The 20,169-nt window shown below is 50.0% G+C and overlaps 1 protein-coding gene across 4 annotated transcripts in view; it reads right to left on the bottom strand.

The window, feature by feature from the left end:
- Positions 1-18,749, bottom strand: part of HNF1B (HNF1 homeobox B) — a 49,841-nt gene extending 31,092 nt beyond the window's left edge. The window contains exons 1-4 of one of the 4 annotated variants that reach the window (XM_036911033.2): positions 17,942-18,749; positions 13,261-13,460; positions 8,403-8,667; positions 6,709-6,944 (exon numbers count right to left, since the gene is read on the bottom strand). In XM_036911033.2, the coding sequence (XP_036766928.1) occupies positions 6,709-6,944; positions 8,403-8,667; positions 13,261-13,460; positions 17,942-18,285 (1,045 nt within the window). In that variant the 5' untranslated portion in view covers positions 18,286-18,749. The remainder of the gene's footprint in view (positions 1-6,708; positions 6,945-8,402; positions 8,668-13,260; positions 13,461-17,941) is intronic. The other 3 variants (XM_057501242.1, XM_036911032.2, XM_036911034.2) reach the window with 3 other exon arrangements.
- Between the last annotated feature and the right edge of the window lie 1,420 nt (positions 18,750-20,169).

The raw sequence follows: 20,169 nt of genomic DNA, 5'->3' as shown, positions 1-20,169 counted from the left end.
CTGACCTCCTGCTACATGGTCATGAGCCGCTGGACCTGCCCCATAATCTGTGGTGCTTCCCACCTTTCCCTTGCTGTTTAGTGTATTTGCATCAAATGCCTTTTGGATGTCATGGAACAGGCCTTGGGAGAACAAGAAATTATCTCACTCAGGGTGCTACAAGAAGCCACCCTGAGTCTGCTGCAGACACCAAGATGAGTATCTAGCTGGAAGTACTCTAAATTCTCTAAAAATCAGGATTGAAAGAAACTTCCAGGAGGGACAAAGGGAAAGAGGGGAAAAAAACAAACAAATTAAAAAAATAAGCCTCTTCAAGGAATGGAAATAGCTACCATTTATGAGAACCTGCTATGTCCATGGTGCTTTACATGTATTATCTCATTTAATCCTTCCAGTATCTGCATGAGTAGGTGTCCCCATTGAACACATTGAGAAACTTAGGCTCAGAGATCGCAGAAACTTGCCCAGAATCACAGAGCTAATAAAGGGCCAAGTAAAGGTTCAAATTCAGGTCTGCCTCCATAGCCCATGATTTTATTGCCACAACCACTGGATACATAAAAGCATTTCTGCAGAGTATCTTCAGTGTATCTTAAATGATGACATTGCTGATGGTTGGGCATCTATGGCACAGCCTAGGCATTGGGATTTTTAGAAGCTCCCCACTTGCTTCTCAAGTGTGGCAAGGTTTAGGAACCACTGTCACAGAGTGGGGGTCAGCAAACTGCATTCTGCAGGCCAAAACAGCCTGTGTTTGTATGACCCATGAGCTCCGAATGGTTTTTACATTTTTAAATGGCTGAAAAAGAAATCAAAAGCATGTTTTGTCACATGTGAAAATTATCATTAATTCAAATTTCAGTCCCCATAAATAGATTTATTGGAAGGCAGTCAGGTTCCTTCCTTTACCAATGGTCCATGGCTGCTTTCACTCTACAAAGGCAGAGGTGAGTAACTGTGAAAAGAGATAGTATGGTTGGAAAAGTCTAAAATATTATCAGGCTCTTACAGAAAAAGTTTTCCAACTCCTGTACTAGAATTCTTATAAACTGCTAAGATGATAACCACAACTGAGTGCTTCATTTCATACATCACACACACACACACACACACACACACACACACACACACACACACACAAACACACACTTCCCCATTTGTGCTCTACTTCTGTTTGAAAAGGAGGTGGGAAGCATAAGGCCAGATCTGTGACTTTGCATCAAGCAGTTAGCTTCAAAGACCCTTCCTTGCACAGATTGCTGCCCCTCTCTGCATTTTTGGTGCTTAATTCTCTCCAAATTCTTGTCAGTTCCCATCAAACCTTCAACAAATAGATTCCAAGGGCACTTCTTCTGTAACCTGCAGGCTGGGGCTATCTGCTTGCAGGCAGCTTCCTTCCTCCTCAGAGCTGACTGGAGGCAACAAGGAGTCCTTGAATCCTCTAAGGGTCCTTCAGGGGGATTAGTCATGGCCAACAGGGCTGCCTACAGCGACAGGACTTCAGGATCTCCTGGCCCCTATAGCAGGGGCCACAGCCCCACCAGTACAGCAGATGGGTTTCTTTGTATGCAGCCTGGGGTTGGGGTTGGTCCACTATCAGGGGGAGTTTGCCAGCAGAATGCTCTGAAGGCTGGGCCTCTTAATCTCATTAATATCCTGATTGTCTTCCCCAATCTCGAGGCAGCCGATGGGGTGGTACCACAGATAAAATGACCTTCAAATTTAACAGATAAAATGGCAGTCAGATAAAAGTCCCTACAAAGAACACTGGAGCCATGCCCACCAGTGAACTCCAAGTCAGTATAAAAATGTTTCCTAAAATAGCAGATGCGTCCAAGCAGGATTTGCTTCTCTTCTGAACTGAAATAATCTACTACTTAGGGACCATGGGGCTTTTTTACTGTGGGGACCTTTGCCGGGGAGATGAATATTTTTACAACTGCCCTCATAAACCCCCTTCCCTTGTCTGCTGCCCAGGGAGGGGGCGGAGCTCTAGAGGTGAGCTGAGGTGCCTGCCCTGTCTCAGAAGCCCCATTAAGTTGTTAACGCATTTAGTGCCCCAGACAGTGCCAACTGCAAGGGCAGTTCAAATCCCCACCCAGATGGGGAAGGGGTTGTGAGAGAAGGGCTTTGATTTCTTCCCTGGGCAGGGTGCAGAAGCCACCTTGGTCAGGGAAAACAGACATCAGGGGGAGAAACACTAAGCCAGCCAGATGGGGAAACCCCTACCCTTACCCCACCTCCCTGGCCATGCTCTCCCAAAGCTTCTCTGCCATTCAGGCGGCAGCCACAAGAATGTGGGAGAAGAAGGAACTGCAGGGGAAGGAACATTGTGTGTGTGTGTGTGTGTGTGTGTGTGTGTGTGTGTTGGTTTTAGTGCCTAGCAAGTTCTTAGCATCTGCAAAACACAGAGAGATGGTCAGTGTGTAAGAGTTCAAAACTTGTCTCTGCCACTTACTGACTATATGAACTTAGGCAAGTTACTTACATTCTAAATACCTCACCTTCCTTGACTGTAAAATAGGGGCAAGTATCCAGATCATTTCTACTCTGCAAAGTTGTTGAGAGGACTAACTCAGATGATGCATTTGGTGCTCAGCCCAGGGCCTGGTACCCCCGAAGTACTCAAACACCAACTGCTACGATCATTTACATTTAGTGACAACCCCGCCACTGGTCAATTTCAAGACTTCCTTGGGTCCTACAGGTATCAGTGTCAGGGAAAACAGCAACCACACAGTTACCCTGGCCCAGAGTCTGGTTTGTCTAAGACCAAGGGTTAGATTCTTGTGGATGACATGGGAGGTGATGTGGAAGGGGATGAGGGGGAGGCAGGAAGTAGGATCTTCTGGTTTTCAAGCTCTGCTCTGACCATCAGGGCACCCAAGTCCTCTGGGCTTAGACACGGAGGAGTAGAGCTTAGAGGGAGGGAGGAGGAAGCATCCACAGAAGTCAGTGTGTCCTCTTAGGTAAAGAGGGTATCTGTAGGTTTTCCTGGAGGGGCTTCTTCTAGCCTCTGTGCCTCACTTTCTTTCCAGGAGAATGAGCCCCAATCTCCTTCTCGAAAGGTGGTGCAAGAGTGAGGACATTGTGTGTGGTGTGAATGAAGGCTGATGGAGACCTCCTGCCCCTGCCCTGCTGTCACAAGGCGGCCAGGTAAGCTTGCTGCAGACTGGAGCAAAGGCTACAGTGAGCAAGGCCAACACAGATGGTACAGGTGGATCCCATGGCTTGGGCCAAGGCTAGCCCAGCTTGCATCCCATGCCAACTTCCTCCTCCTCCTTGAGCCAATCAATACAAGCACCAGTCTCCAACCAGTCCTTTCCCTTGCCACAGCCCTGCTCTCTGACCTTTTGGGGGCCTTTCTCTTGATTCTGCTCCAGAATGGAGGTAGGGGCCATCACTCCGGGCCTGCTCAATAGCCTCAGAATGGGCTGTCATGGGGCCTATAACCAGGGACAGCTCCTGCTGGCGAGAGCTGGAATGGGGGGGGACCAGATAAAGGCCTTCCAGGCTGAAGATAAATGGCTGCCTGCAGCCTGCTACAGTAACATCAGGCCCCCAAGAAGAGCAAACAAAGGGTGCCCCTGTGACACTCACTGGAAAGATGAAGGCCCATCAGTGGCAGCCAGGCTGGTTCAAAGCCCCAACTTAATTGTCAATTAAGCATGCATAAGGGAGACAAAGCTGTGACAGCCCTGGGCTGCATGCTGGTGTGTGATTGTAAAGCCAGGAGGAGCAACGCTGCAAACAGCTGATTCTGCTGACAGTGTGTTTGTCGGCACCTTGTAACCAATCAGCCGCTGACAGAGGCAAAGTGCTCCTCCTGCCTCTCCTATTGTGCTGGACATTCCAGGACCAGGGTCACACTGTGGTCACTGTGGGCAAGTGGGCCACAACGCAGTAAGCGTGCCTGGGAGGGAAGGAGCTCAGTTAGAGAAGGGATGCTCTCCTCTCCAGGAAGAAGGTTCAAGAAAAGACTTGCCTCAAGGGTGCCTCCAGTCCTCCGGCTCAGATGTGGGTGTTCGGAGGAAAGAGAGGGGAGGGAGTGCGGTGGGGGACTAGGACCTGTCTCCCCAGTGCAGTCCCTAGGGTTGCTAGTGCCACCTCTGGATGCTGGTTTCTCCTGGCCCCCACAGAGCCCTTTTGGCGTTCTGTGTCTGGTTACAATTTGGGCTTGGTTAGAGGCCATACCTTGGTTCTGGGAAGCGTGATGGGAAGAGCACAGGGAAACTGCAGATCTAAGCCTCCCCTGAGTGCTGGGCACCAGCCTGCTGGCTGCTTGGCCCTGGGGGCATTCCCTAGGAGCCCACCACAGCTCCTGAGGGGGGGATACAGGACCTCAGCATCTTGCACCTCAGGCACCAGCCCAGTGGCCACCTCCATTTCCAGACCCAGGGCCTGGGCACATCTTGCTGCCTCTTAGAAATAATGTCCCAGTGTATGAAATTTAAAAGGAAGTTAGATTTCTGTTGCCTGTCAGTTCTTTCCACTGCTGTTTGTTTAGCCCTCTGCAACATTAAGAGCAATGGTTACAGTAGTTATGACTTATTGGGAAAGATGGTATGTACACATTCTCTCATTTATCCTCATATGGACCCTATGAGGTAGGTACTATTTCTCTATTTTATACACAGGAAACTCAGACTCAGAGAAGTTATATGAACTGGCCACAACGCAGTTACAGGAATTAACCTGGCTGGTTAGATCCAGGATTCAGAACTAAGTCCAGAGAACCTGGGCCTGGACAAGGACTGTCCTGATGAACCCTGAGTGGAAATTTAGGTGGGAAAGGCAGCTACTGAAAATAAATAGTATCCCATAATTATCGCTATGTAAATAGCTCTCATGAAGCCCCAAAGATAAACTTGATATGCCACACTGGCACAAGTCTTCCCAACCAGACAATAAGCTCCCAAGAGCAGGGCACATTTGGCTTACTCATCCCTAGCAGGGCGCTGCTCTCTATGCGTATCTGTGCTCTGGGCAAGGCTGCAGTGGGGAGCCAGCAGGCCTGAGTTCTGGTCCCTGTTCTGCTACCATCCTCTGTGTTACTTGGCAAGTCCTACCTCTTTCTGGGCCTCAGTTTCCTTCTTTGAAGTTTATCCTACTCCTAACCCTCCATGATTTTTAAAAAGGTCAAGACTTCTGGGGACCCCAGGGAATCCACTCTCCCAGTGAGACATACATTCTAAGACTCTGCCCAGAGGGCTTCCCAAGCGGTACTTTCTGTGCTCCCCCAACCCAGGGTCCAGTTCCTGCTCCTGTTCCTCCAGCCCCAGCTCTGTCTCCTGTCAGTACACAGAATGCCCAAGCTAACGACCCCGTGGTGACCTCACCACAACCCCAGCTTGTCAGAAAGCTGCTGGGCCTTTGTTTGGCTTGCAGGCTCCCTGACTTTGGTGTGGAGATCACAGGTCCCATCACAATAGCCATTGTCTTCTCAATAATGCCCCTGGCCCAGCCACGCCTCCCACAGCTCCCAGATCGAATGCCAGTGGATCAGGGCGGGTAGCAAGTGCTCCAGTCCTGCTCAGTGCGGGCTACATGCCGTTTGCCACTGCCCTCTGAGCCCTGCTTTGCATTTCCGTAAAGGGGCTGTTATTCTACCATCAGGTCAGTGTTCTTCTGCCCCTCAAGAGCAATCCATGCTTTCTCCCCATGGCCGAACCCCTCTTTTCTGGGGAAGCAGATTCCAGAAGAGCCCCCAATCCTGGCCCAGGTTCCATGCTGGACAGTTGCAGGCTCTGAGATCCTTGAAGAGGTGACGCTAGGGTGGCACAGTACCAAACAAATGCTTGGCCATCCCCTCAACACTACATCCCTTCCAGGTCTTGGGCCTTTCTCAGAAGAAGGGTGACCAGCAGGCAAGGTGGGGACAGTTTTAAGAACCACCCCTAAGTCAGAAATGGTGCTGCGAGCCCTTCCCCAGAGCAGGCAGGAGACCATGCCATACTCTATCTACACAGGCATGAACCATGCTCAGTAAGCATCCCAGTTCTGGGAAGCCTGCTTTTCTGGAAGAACTTAACTCCGGGAGAGGAGTGCTCACCCCCAGCCTATGCCTGACGCAGTGCTCAGTGTATAGGCACGCTTTCCCACAGTGAAGATGTATGACCCCATCCTGACAAGCCACATCCCACAGCAGAGGCATTGTAACCCAGGCTGGGGCCTGGCATACAGCTGCACGCAGTAGGCACTCAACCAGTTTTGGCCACCTCATCACTGCAAAGATTTCAAGTGACTGACTCCACCCTAACTCAGGTGCAGCACCAAAGCCAAGGAGCAGAGACTGCCAATAGAATGGTCCTTCCCCAGAGGCCCTGGGCTCCTCCTACAGGGGCCAGACAGGGCCCTGGGGTAGGATATGGGCAGGGGATGGGGTGACCCTGCTTGCAGTTTGCATCTGGCACACCAATAAGGCAGACTTCCTGGTTAGTCTGACGGCAGCACTGACCTGCTGAGTCAGCAGCCATACTACCAGACAGGAGGGGGCGAGGGGATCCCTGGAGGCTGCACAAGGGCTCAGACAAAATTGGACCATGGCCACATAGATTATTTTCACAAAAATATTCTGGCAACAGGAGGAGGCCAACCCTAGGACCATCCAAAGCATTTCCTCCTCTGAGAAATCCTGACCCAGATGAGACCTGTGGGGAGAAGCAGGTAGTCAGGCTGCCAAGGCAGTGGGGCCCAGGCCCTGCTTACCTGACAGCTTGTTTGGAGGAGAGGCGCTGGGCTGGTGGTGGGGGGAGCCGTGGGAGAGCAAAGGGTTCAGGCTGTGCGTCTGGTTCGAGCTGTAGGCATCCATGGCCAGCTTCTGCCGGAACGCCTCCTCCTTCCTGCGGTTTGCAAACCAGTTGTAGACACGGACTTCGGTGACCAGGTTGGAGCCCAGGCCATGGGCCTTGGAGGGGGAGACACCTCGCTGCAAACATTCTGCCCTGAGAATGGACAGAGGGGAGATGGTGAGCCAGGGAGTCCAGGGAAGGCTTGCTGGTGCCCGGCCCCAGACACACAATCACAGTGGTCTTGGTTAGGAGTATGAGGAGGCCAAGGATAGAGCAGGAGCCTGGGAAAAGCCAGTCCTAAGAAAAGTCCAGCCCATGTAGTTCTCTGATGAGACGGTTAGGGGGAGGCCATACACAGGCACAGAGCAAACTGTGCTGCCCTGAAAGTCAGGGGCTTAGGCTGCTGGTGCGGCTCCTGATGACAAGAGAGGGGGCCGAGAGGCAGGGAAGTCCACAGGAAAGTCCAGACTGGGCCTCCTGATTCCTCCTTATGTTGTTACTCTTCACACCCTACAAGAGGTGAAGGAAGTCCTTTGCTAGCTCTGAGTCCCTTCAAGGCACTCGGAAAGGATTCCTGGTTTTTGTGGTTTGGGTGCTCTAAAACAGCACCAGGGAAGTGAGATTCCTTATTCACACGGTAAGAATCTTCTCCAAAGGGTAGGCAAGGTGAGGTAAAAGGAGGACATGCAGAGGTGGTTGGTCTCCTGTCTCATCATTACTGACCAAACCTCAATTCCAGGTGTGAGAGAGATTCTCAGTCACTCCTGGATGCTGCGGGCCTCTCATTAGCTGGGGGCCAGAGCACCACCTGAGGACTCTGTGAAGGGCACAGGCCTGCTCTCCCTGGCTGCGCCCTTCCACTGCCAGAGCTGGCCCAGCCCAGAGACCAGTGAGAGTCCACCGGTCTTGGCCAGAGTGAAGAACAGATTTATTTTTTAGAAAGTCAATGTTGGAGTCAGGAAGGATAGATAGGAGTGAATAAAAAAGATATGCCAAGGATTTCCAGTAGTTTGCTTTAAAATTACATGCAATTGTTAAGATACAGAAAGAACTCTAACCAGTGTGGCAACTGAGCGGACCTGACCGATTCTTGCTCTCCCACCGACTTGCCTTTTGGACCCAAGGATGTATAACACTGGCTTAGGCCAGAGCCAGTCTGGGGCTAAGGGGCAATTTTTCCCTGGTCAGTATGGAGGTCAAACACAGGATTCTCATTTCACTGCCATCATATTTTAGACCAGCATTCTCCAGAGTATCTTCCCTGGAATAAATGTTCATGTGGGTGTTTTTAAGTATCCCCCAGAAAAAGAAAGAGTCCATGGTTAACAATCATTATAACAAAGCTAAGTGAGTGTCTTGACTGCAGGACTTCTTAGAGCCTTCAACATATTAATATATGTCATGACTCTGTAAGAGGAAGTATGCATCTGATGTTTCTCAAACTTACGTATTAATTGATATATAAATTATGGTTCTGTGGAACATACTTCAGGAAACCCCGACTCAGCCACACTTGTCTGGATGACCAGTGTCCTACGTCCCAGGACTGAGGGGATGGATCCCGGATCCATGTGCTTGCCTGCCTGCTCAAGGGAGCTCTGGTGGCATTACCTGTTGCACTCCTCTACCAAGGCCTCCCTTTCCTCCTTGCTGGGGTTCTTTTGCCGGTCGTAGGCCTGGTACAAGATTTGCTGGGAAGCGGGCCCCCATTTGAACCGGTTGCGACGCATCTTCTTGTTGGCGGGCTCAGAGCAGGTGTCATCAGACTGCCCAGGCCCCTGGCTCTGCTGACTGAACTCTGGAAAGAGAAACAGCAGCTGATCCTGACTGCTTTTTTCTGTCATATTTCCAGAACTCTGGACTGTCTGGTTGAATTCTGAAAAGAGAAAGGAGTAGATTTGATAGGGTCTGTAGCCTTCACTCAGCAGACAGATAGACAGATAGACAGACAAAACCACCTTTATTCCTCTCCCCTATGCTTTGCGATCTGTGATTGTGGGGGGGGGCGCGAGGCGGGGAGGCTCATGACAGGCCCCTCACTACCCGCCTCTGTTCGCTCCACCAAGGCCTCTTTCCTTTCTTGAAGGAGCTCAAACATGGCTAACCATTGTTTTAAAAGCAATTTTATTTTTCATTGGCTCACTGGCCCTCAGACAGGAAGCAACTCTTGAATCTTGATGTCTTATATACTGATATCAGGGGGATGAGCTCAGACAAGTGTCAGGTCTAAGGAAAACTGCTCACAGGGTACAATTTCCTCTTAAATAAAATATTCAGAGACTGCAAATAGCTCTCCCCATCTCACATCTCTCCCCATATATATATCCTAGGTATCTTCAAAACCCCAAATCTAAAACCTTTCGACTATCGCCTTGCAATAAACACAGCTGGAGCTGTGTCTTGGAAAGAGAAGAAGCTCTTCAGATCTCAGACAATTTCAAAGGTAACATGAGGGAATTAGCCCATGAGGGAAAGGTCTTACAGATCTGCCTATACATTTGAAAGATGGCAAATACAAAAGACTGAAATCATAGGACCTTTCTAGGAATGGTGTTTAAAGAATTGGAGATACATAAATGTAGATGGACTGATGCTCTGTCTGTCCAAATCTCAGGGCTCAGGTACAATCTGCTCCTCAGTACATTTTTGTCAAATGAACAAAAGAAAGGTGGCAGTGCACGCAGTGGTGATTCCCTAGCCCATGTTGTTTAAACCAGAGTCGATGTTTCCTTCTGGAAGAAGAGAGCTCTCTTGTCGTCTTCCTCACATCTGCATGAAGCAGGGTTCGTCAGGGTGACTGATTCCATTTTACAGATGACTAAGCATAGAGGCTAAGCACCCTGCTGAGCGAGGACACATAACAGACTCATTTCCTAACTCCTGGTCCCATGCTCTGGACCTTGATGTTTTTCTTTCTTTGAGTCACTCCCGCAGGTCTCAGAGGCAACTGGATCCAGAATCTTCCAAGTTCAAAGTCAGGCTACTATTTAGTGCTTGAATCCCCTCTACAACATCCTACCATATCTTCCAGTCTATACACACCCCCAGCAATGGGACACCTACTACTGATCTAAGAAGCCATTTCTGCTTTGGTCCATTACAAGGAGCAGTGGGCCCCTAACCAGTGTGGACTTAGTACCCCAGCTGCAGGAGGTGTTGGGCTTTGTTTAACCAGTTGCTGATGGGCCACGTTAACGAGCTGTCTCCCTGCGGGTGGACTGAACAAGTTGCTGGGGCCTTTGATTTGGGCCCCTCCCACTTTGGAAGATTCTCTGGACATTTAGGACTGTGCTTTCACTGGTTCCCCATAATTCCTTTGGAGACCTGACAGAGTGCTGACTTTACTGGCAGGAAGTCACTGCCTCAGTGGGATAATACAGAGCCCCAGCCAAGTGACAATTTCCCTGGTATCTCAGCTTCCCACCTGTGGAAGCATGAGCACACTAGACAGTCTTTTAGAACAGTTACCCTAGGCTGGGTAATGCTGAGGAGTAGAATTCCTATGGAGGCCATACTTGTCAAAGCACGTTCACACCTCCTGCATTATTTGGGCTTCACAGCCCAAGTAGCAGCCACCTGAGTGCAGTTACTTCATTTAAAGGACAGTCAGAGGAGGAGAGAGCAGTTCCCTGCTCAGTGTGGTCTGTCTAAGGGTCTTCTCTCCTCTCTGTGGCCCTGTGGAGTCACCACAAGGAATAGCTAACACCATTGTGGATCATCCTGAGCACCCAGGATCAATGGAGTTTCTTCATTTGTTGTGGAAAGACGTGATAACGAGCGTGTTATCACTATGGTTATCATGAAGCATTTATACAGTGAGGTATTTTACAAAATCCTCTAAATGTGTCCCTTTATCTAATTCTCACTATCTCTCCAGGCAAGAAGTCATCTCCATTTTATAGTTTCTACTTATATTATTTTCTCCATTTTATAGTTCAGACTGGTCAAGTGGCTGGCCCAGGGTCCCATGGACTTGGGGGCAGGGGCCAGGATGTGACCCTGGCCTGTTGACGCTACGGCCAGTCAGCAGCCTAGGCATCACCTCTCACTAAAAACAAGACCCAACACTCCACCCACAAAACCATCAAATCCAACTTAGGTGGAGGTAACAAAACTGTTTTGTCTGTGGTGGGTGCGAGACTGCCTCTGTGTGTCTGCTGCCCTTTGAGGGGACAGCACCTACACTGTGTTCACATCCCAGCACGTGCCAGGATTTGCCAGGCTGACTTGCCTTCAGATGCTCAGGAATCTGGTTCTATCTACCTCAGGGCCTCAGTTGTTGAAGAACTAGCCCTCCCCATGTCCTCCAGCCACCACCAACTCACCTCCACTTGCTTCCAGATTAATGGGGGGAGGTGAGGCAGAGACTTTTCATTGCCCATAAAAATTAGCTTGGAGAAATTGGCTGCAGCAGCCTCTTTATTATATCAGGAGCCTGCTCAGACAAGGAGATGCTGCTGTGCTTGTATTATTTGTTGTATTATTTTTAGTTTTGCAAGAAAATTTATCATGTGTCATCCCTTTTTATTCTGCCCTCCCTTTCTCCTTCCACCCACCTGCATTCACTTGTGTCCCTTTTTTATTCATCTCCCTTCCTAATTTTTATCCCATGCTTGTGTATCTCATATTCATCTTTTCAAGAACTGGTTCAAGCGGTACCTTCTCTAGGAAGCTTTCTGTGGCAATTCAGCAATTCCTCTGCTGCCCCTTGTGTATACCTTTATAACAGCTCTTAAAAAGCAGATGTCATTATTTACTCAAACATCTCCTCTCCCTCATTAGGTTGTAAGTCCCTGGAGAAAAGGACCTGTAATCTCACAGCCTAGCACAGTGCTTGGCACCTAATAGGTACCATATAATAGTTACAGAATGAAGGAACACTTCTTAAGCTTTATGTTTCATGTGACTTTAAAACAAGACAATAATAAAAAAAATCTCTTGCAGAGACTTTCATAAAATATCCCTTTTCAAGCAGCTTGAGAAAGTTTCTGGGGCTTCTGTCTTTTTAGAAGCTTCCAGCTGGCCTTCCACACCTCCCTCTCCTTTCTGAGGGAACGGTCCATGAACAGAGAGAGGCAGCGTAAGCTGGGATGTCCAGAGAGGCTTGGATCGGAATGAGGGCAGCTCCCAAGGGTTCTCTGCCCTTTGGAGACTGTGGCTCCTGAGAATTCCCTTGGATTTTCCAGGAATTATGAGGAGTTGCATCATGTCAGAAACCCAAATTCTTAAAGACCTAGTCACCATGAAGGTGGATCAACCTGGAGCTTAAATTGGGCCTCTTCCTCCAAGCAGGAAAGAGTTCTCACTTTGCTTCTTCTAATTTATCTATTTAATGCTTCCAATAGAAGAGCAAACAACCACAATGTGAGATGGATGCCTAAAATCATTCCTTCCACCTTGAAGGCCTTTCTAGCCCATGGAACACTGAGAAAATAAATACTGAAACTTCAGAGCAGTGTGTGATGGAAAACAAGAGTGATTTTTAAAAGTGGCCATCCAGTGAGAGGGGAAAAAATCCAACTCAGAAAGCTATGAAAACTAATACCTTGACAAAGACAGAGAAGCCCATGGCCCAGAGGATAGTATGTGGGAAGAGTGAAAACTTATACAAAATTTTCCTAGGAAAAGGGTCAGATTGAAATAATTAAAGTATAATGTAAAAATATACTTCCCTAAAACAAAAACTGTAGGTCATTCATACTCTTGTCATTCAAACACAGTTGAAACTTCCCTAGACTTTAAAACAAAAATCTCTCAGTACTGTTGAATGGAACAAAGGGATGGAAAGGAAATCTGGGCATGGGTAATGACAGGAATTGACTGATCAGAGTTCTAAATGCAGGCACTTTTCCTGTGGCCTACCTTAGCCAGAAGTAGCTCCTATGTTAGGGTCACCAGTGAGCTCTCAAAGCTCTACTCATTTTGGTAAATGTGAGTCAACATCTGACATTGCTTCAGAACTCAGTGGCGCCCCCTAACCCCAAATAACAGGGTCATGTTCTGAATGTATCTATATATAGAAACATTTTCTATTTTTTATACTCTCTCCAGAGGGGAGGAAAGTAACAGTAATAGTGATCAATATCATTGACTGTGACGTCTTCCTTAGGAATTGTTATCTATGGCACATATGAAGGGGAGCTGCTTGGCTTAATTTGGGGAAGATATTCCCCTGTTACCTACTTGGTTTCAAAGAGAAGAATATTGGAAGCAGGGACCATGAAATTCAAGGGACACTGCCTACACTGAGGGACTTGGCTGGGTGGTAAGGGACCAAGGGAGAAGAAAATGATATAAGCTAATCCATCGTATAGCAACTATGAAGGCCAAGTCCACCTGCCAGCTCCCTTACATCTGCCAAGTGCTATGCAGGCCTTCTCAATGAGGGGGGAACTGAGGCATCCCATGGGGTCAGAGTCCGGACCAAATTCGTTCTAGGTTGAGGCAGAGAAGGGATTAGAGTACTTACGTCGGAGGATCTCCCGTTGCTTCCGGACGTACCAGGTATACAGGGCAGCACGCTTCTGGGTCTTCATAGGGGTGCCTTTGTTGAGATGCTGGGAGAGGTGTGACTGGTTCAGGCCGGTGACATCGACCACCTCCCTCTGCGGGATGTTGTGTTGCTGCATGTAGCCCTTGATCATTTTGGCAGCCCTCCAAGGGTCCTCGCTAGACAGATAAGCAAGGGGTTAGGATGCTAGTAGAAGGAGTCTGGGAGAAACATTCTCTTCCTAGGGGTTTTACCAAAACTCTGATCTTCACCTATTTCTCCACCTGCCCAAGCTTCATCCTTGGGAGAGATGTGAGGCCAAAATAGAACTTAAATAAAAAAGGAAATGAAAGTTCCTATGCAGTACACTCCACCCCTTTTGTCTCCAATTAGGAAGGCAAAGAGGAAGATGACATCCCACCCGCAGGAATGGGAAAACACTACCAGCATGAGCTCTCATTAAGCAGAAAGAAAAGTTCCAGTTTCATTTTGCTTTCCTTCATTTTCCTGGAATGTGAAAAACTAAAAGGCAAGAGGTCCTCTGGAAAGTGGAGATGCCATTCGCTTGGGGCTGGGCTGGCTGATCCTACAATGATAGGGGGCAGCGTCGGTTTCTAAATTCACCTAGACCTCTCCCACATCATTTTCCTTCTGGATGGGTGTCTCAGTTTGTCTTACAAAATTGGAATAGAACATTTGTGTCCACCTCCTGAGAAGTAAGGAGGACATCTTAGCAAATGTCAAACAGTTTTTAGAGCTTTAAAAAAGTTTTAAGAAATGCAATGATGTTCTTCCCTGGAACTGAAGAATCACTCCACTGAGGTGAGGCAAGTTAAAAAAAAAAAAATTTCCATAGCCCCGCCTCCCCAATGAAACCTAATGGGGATGGATAATTTCAGTTTCTGAATAAGATATTAACAATCCCAAATGCCATGTTTTCCTCTATTCTTACAATTCTTCTCTGATACGGCAAGATATCTGGAAGGCAATGTTTCTCATACATTTCAAGCTTGGAATGAGAACTTATACTTTTTATTTCTCATAAATACAGGAATGCAAAAAGCTTCTTTAGAGCAATGTATTAGTACCTTTGAATTTTATTTATTTAAAATGTTTATAACTTTGCCAATATCTTTGCTTGCTTATTGAATTGGTGACTTAAAAGAGGTATATAATTTAAAACAAGAAATTAAGAAAATAGTGCACAGTATAGAACAAATATATTAAAGAAGTAACACATCCACATACACTATTTGTTTAATGCAGCTACATATTTAACTTAAAGAAAACCCCAGGCATCCCTTTAGCTATGTTGATGTGTACAACAGCCTGATAGAACACGAAAAATTATATCAGATGAAACAATAAAAAAATTATATAAAGCAGAGGCCAAAACAGATACACTGTTGCAAATGAAATTATCAATTTATTTCTAAATGGTGTCTATGTCCAGTAAAATTAATTTTGCTTAATGAATCTAAAAATCTAGTAATTAAACTGAGATTTTTGTAAGCATTTACATTGTGTTTATTTTAGCAAGTCTTTGATATTAAATTCGAGAGAACACAGGCTTGGACAGAGATGTTCTTCTTGAGAAGTGCAAACTTTTAAGATTAATTATGTATAAATCAACACATTTCTCATGTATTTGTAAAGGTACTTCCAAGTAATACAACATAATAAAGTAACAAAAAGAAAAACGAGAAAATGTGTTCTAAACATGGAGAACCCACCTTGATAAGAGAAAAATAATGTTAACACTTTGGACATAACCCTGTAAACATCAGCAATCATTTAAAAGCTTATTTCTAGCAAATATATCCACAGATACTTTTAGGGTGAAAGAACACTTTCAACAGATATGAACAATAGCTTCGAAACTTAGAAAACATATTTGGATTTTCAAGGTTAATTGCTTTAACAGAGTCTGACTATTTTTGTTGTGTTTAAATTTCTTTACCTGTGTTCATTTTGTGTCTAACAAACTAGCAAAATAGTGTGTTGTTCAAAGAGCGAATGGTTCTGTGGGAAGAGTGAATTAGCGTAATTGGAAAGGTTAAAAAAAAAAGCCGAGGGAAACTATGAACTGTAGCAAAGCTTTTAACCCGCATTAAAGGACTGGAGTTGGGGGTAAGATGGCGTAGTTATACCTTTAGAACTCTGACCTCAGAATTCACCCGCATTCGGGAAGAGCCTGGAGACCTGGTTACGATTTTAAATTTGAAAATATAGCTCCCTTCAGAGGCTTCCAATCCGGGTAAATAGACGGATCCGCAGGAACGCGCGCGGCCATTGTGCTCAGAGCGCAGGTGTCAAACGCCGGACCCCCGCGCCGGCACAGGCCCAGCACGCTCCTTTTCAGACAATGACTTGGCTGTCCCCGAGCAGCAAAGCCCTGGACCCCAGCACAGTTCGCCGTGCGTTGGTTGAGAACCTTAACTCTGGGTTCGTAGGGGGCAGCCAACTTTCCAAACGCCACCGGCGCGCCAGACCCAGTTCCCGACCTGCCTTTCTCGCAGTTCCCTTCCCGGAGGTATAAAGAGCGCCCGGCCGCTCCAAAAAGTGACTTTCTTGTTCTTTTCTTTCCGCCTTAGGGGAACAGGGTGGGCAAAAAGGGGAATGCGTTGTGTCTGGCGCTCAGGAATCGACTGCGCCGTGACCTGGGAACCTCTACCAATTTCTTGAAAAATTACTTTAATTAAGTCCGATCGCTCCCGAAGGTGGAGGAGGTAAGGCAGCACCCGCCTGGGAGAGGGAGAAAAACCTCGGGGTCTGTCCGGCGTCCCCACCCCAGCGAGGTCTCGGGCCTCTAGCCTCCCGCCCCGCCCCTTTGGAGCAGGGCGCTTTGCAGGGGGGAGAGAGCTGAAGTCGGGGCCCCGGGGCCCGGCCTGCGCACGTCGGCGGCCCTGGGGCTGTGCGGGCTGCTGGGCGCTCCCGCAGCCCGGGTCGGGCGCCGCCGGGGCTCCGGGCCGCGTAGCGGGCTTGGCTGCAGCGCCGTGCGTGTGTTCTCTGCGAGCGGCGAGCCGCCCCGCGTCTGCGTTTTGATTTCCTTCCCCCTCTAAGTCGCGTTTACAACTTCACCAATGAATAACCCGCCTCTCTTTTCAACCTAATCACGACTCTGTGTATCTTTCTGTTGATGATTTATAGAAATAAATTAATAACACCCTAACTCCACGTGCTACAGTTTATGTTACATCTCTGCTGCGTCCAGCCGGGCGCTGGGCTGGTTGCGGAGGGGCGCCCGGGTTGTCTCTGATTCCCGGATCCTCCAGAACCCGGTTAGAAAGCGGGTGCCTGTGGGCAGGAGGGTATGTCTAGGCCTAGTGGGCCCCCGGAGGCAGGCGGCAGGAGCTCGGTTAGTCCGCCAGGCCCTGGTCAACCTCCAGGCCTCCCCGGCGCCCCAGCCACTCTTCTTCCGACCCCTCTCACCCTACTGCGCCTGAACCCTGGCCAAGGAGAAACTGTCGCCACGCAGGGAACCCGCGAAGGAAGAACCTCAAACCTATGAATTGCAGCAAAATACTTCTGAGGAAAAGAAATCTAGAAGTCTCCCTGATTGTCTCTGCTAGAGAGTCAGCTGCCGGGTCCCCAGATCGCAAATTCACCTGCAAGGTCATATCCCATCCCAAACTGCAGCTTCGGGCTTGCGACCGTGGCTGCCAGAGTCCGGGACACGACTCGGTCCTGGACCCTGCCTTGAACTGCGGCCCTGAAGTGTCCGAGGCCACGCGAGGGGCTCCGTCCTAAGGCGGAGTGGTCGGAGAGACTGGAGGTCTAAGGGAACCGCTCGGCTCCTTGGATAATTAGTAACCAGCTGTCAAAGCCCTAGGCCGGTCGGCGAGGCCCAGCGAACGATCCTAGATCGGGTGATAGACTGCCCATCAGCCTGCCTGAATTCCCCGGGGACCCCGAGGTATCCACGGCAAGATTCGCAAACCCCCTCCTTTCTCAGACTGTGACCAAATCCTTTGCGAATTAGGGTCTTAGCCGCATTTGCCCCTCGCTTGCTTAGATATGTAGTTTCTTTTGCTCAGTGCGGGTTCCACCCTGACCCTAAAACATGCAAATACTACTTTTGCAAAATTAAACGGCTTTGGGGATTCCGGGTAATCCTAGGGCCTTGCATGGGCCCTGCAGACGGGAGTGCCCACCAGAGAACTCGCCTCCCAGATCCCGGCCCCGGGTGCCGCCAGTCCCTCTGCAAAGAACAGCAGGACGTGGTGCCCGAGACCGGCCTGCGTTTTCCAGGACTGGAGAGGCGGCGCCCGGGAGAAAAGCTTGGCCTGGGATTTGTGCGGGCCCAAGCCTCTGTTCCAGGGATATCGCCACTGGTTCAGTGCACCCACTTGCACCTTCACTCGCGTGGGCACACCTCCGGATAAGGGCTCCGCAGCTCGGGCACTCTCAGGCTGAGCCGCAGTCCGACCCGGAGGGCCCCTTGGGTCCAGGGCGCTGGCCTGGACAGGGGGAGATGAAACCTCAGGACTCCGGGGACTGGGAGGGGTCCAGGTGCTGGGAGAGAAACGGAGCGCTCCCCGAGGGACTTCTCTGGTGGGAAACAGGCTTGGCGAGAGTGGTCCGGCGCAGTGTTGCTCAGGCACAAGGCCCGGGGCTCCAGGGGCCCGGGCGTGTACTGCGCACCTTGGTCCGCGCCTACCTGAGCATCCGGTCCACCTCCGCCCTCTGCTCCGCCGCCTCCTCGGTGTTGAGAGCCTGCAGCTCCTTGAGAATGGGAGGGGTGTCATAGTCGTCCCCGTCCTCGGAGCCCTCGTCCCCGGACAAGCGACCTTTGGCGTGACCGTTGGTGAGAGTATGGAAGACCGGCTTGGTGTCGGGCTCGGCAGCGCTCCCGGGGGACAGGGGCAGAGTCTCCAGCTTCACCCCGAAACTCGGGGATGGTAGCAACTCCTCCAAGGCCTGGACCAGCACCTCCTTGGTGACCCCGGAGCTCAGCAGGGCGCTCAGGAGTTCTTGCTGGAGCGACGTGAGCTTGGACACCATTTTCCAAGGACAGAAAAAGAAGGGGATGAGGGGGTCGGTGGGTGCGAGAGAGGAGGGTGGAGGGGAGTCTCAAAAGCGAACCCCAAGTCCAGGAACCCCCCCCACCCTTCAACCTCCAGACACCTGTTACTCCCCGGGGTCCCGGAGTCTCCTCCGAGAGGAGTCAGAAAACTTCTAACTTGCCATGATCGCCACCATTAGGCCATATAAGATATGCAAATTAGTGGGGAGGGCCTGGCTATCGGCAAGATGCAAATTGTTGTGGGGAGAGGGGAAAGCTAAGGGAGAGGGTGAGCTGGAGGGGCAGACGTGGAGAGCTGGAGACCCGGGCGGGGAGCAGGGCTTGCCAGGGTCCATTGTACTCACGCTGGGGGGCCGAAGATCTTCTTGTACTGGTTCTGTTTATCACCCAAACTTTAGCTGACCTTTGGACTTGTTAAGCAAGTAGCTTGCAGCCTAGCTTGGAGGGCTCCGAGTCTGTACCACCGGCTGCGGGTCCGGTTTTAGTCTGGAGAGAAGAAATTGCACTTCTGGGGTTCAGGTGAGAACTGGAAAAAGTTGGGGTGCTATTGGAGAAAGGAGGTGGAGGAGGATATGAAGAGTGGAGAGTCTCTGAGGCGTCCTAACCGAAGCAGGTGGTGGGCAGGGAGAGCCCGCAGGGGCGGAGGAGACATGGACCGCTAGGAAATGCACGCCAGGGCCTGGGGGAAGGGGTCGTTAGGCGGGTGAGTTCGGATTGCAGGGACCCCAATGAATTCTATCTGGGTTACCGCCCTGCAGGCCCCAAGGCCTCAGCAGCCGGGCCTGGAGGTTTGGATTTGAGAACTGCCAGCTCGCAGGGCGTAGGCAAGCGGGAAGGAGGCCGGGAGAGCCCGTGGGAGGAGGCGCGACTAATTTATGGCCGGAGGGAGTAGCCAGAGTTGAGCTCCTCAGCTGGGCTGCACCAGCACCCAGCCTGGCCAGGCCGCGGGGACCTGCCGCCTGGGCCACGCTCTCCAATTTAAACCCGGAATATCAAAGCGCCTCTGCTTTGCGGACAAAACTAGAATGGCGGGCCCCCATTTCTGGCAGTGAAAGCAGAGCTTGCCTGCAGCAGCGTGGACAGTTGGAGCCGCGGCCCCGGGCCCACTGATTTCTGGTTTATTGGCAGCTCCAGGCCACAGCGGTTCCCCGGGCCAGGGACGGTGCTCGGCAGCCGCGAGGTCACGGCGGCAGTAACGGGAGGAGGCCCAAGTTGAGAAGCAGCCAACAAAGCCGCTGAGGGAAAGAAGTGTTTTTCCACCCCTCCAGGGCAAAAGGAAGGGTGCGGGGAAGCTTTCCGCACTATCAGAGTTTCAACTGCGTCTCCCCGGGGTGCCCAGGGGAAAGACAGGAGGCTTGGGGTGCCCCTAGACCTACAGACTGAACCCGACCAGTAGAAGGACAGGGCAAGGGGCTTTTCCGGATCCACTACTGGCAGACCTATAGCTCCTGGGGCAGAGGGCAGCCCCACCCCCACTGCAAGCCTCAGTTTCCTCACCTGTGAAATACTATGCCTGCAGCGCAAGGGGGGTGTTGTATGCATTAAATGAGACCACCTGAGAAACCCCTTGCTCTGGTGACAGAGTTCACACCGTTTAGTCCGGAGAGGCAGCAAGCAAACCAGTAATCAAATCTAGCACCACTGGAGGCTTAGGGTTCTCAGAATCAAGAGGATCTAGCCCTGGAGTTGGAGGGACTTGGAGATTAGGAACAAAACTTGAGAATCAGCAGGGACTTTGCAAAGGATACTTCTAAGCAAATTTTCCTACCTTTCCCACCTTTAAAGGATAAGTAAAAGGAAACTGGGGTTAGTTTGGGAAAGAGGAATTTCAGAGTGGGGGAGGAAGGGTTAGCAGCTCTCAT

The sequence above is a fragment of the Manis pentadactyla genome, chromosome 4 (genome assembly GCF_030020395.1).
Source record: "Manis pentadactyla isolate mManPen7 chromosome 4, mManPen7.hap1, whole genome shotgun sequence".
NCBI lineage: Eukaryota > Metazoa > Chordata > Mammalia > Pholidota > Manidae > Manis > Manis pentadactyla.
The sequence above is the reverse complement of the archived record's forward strand: the minus strand, read 5'-3'. Positions and strand labels throughout refer to the sequence as shown.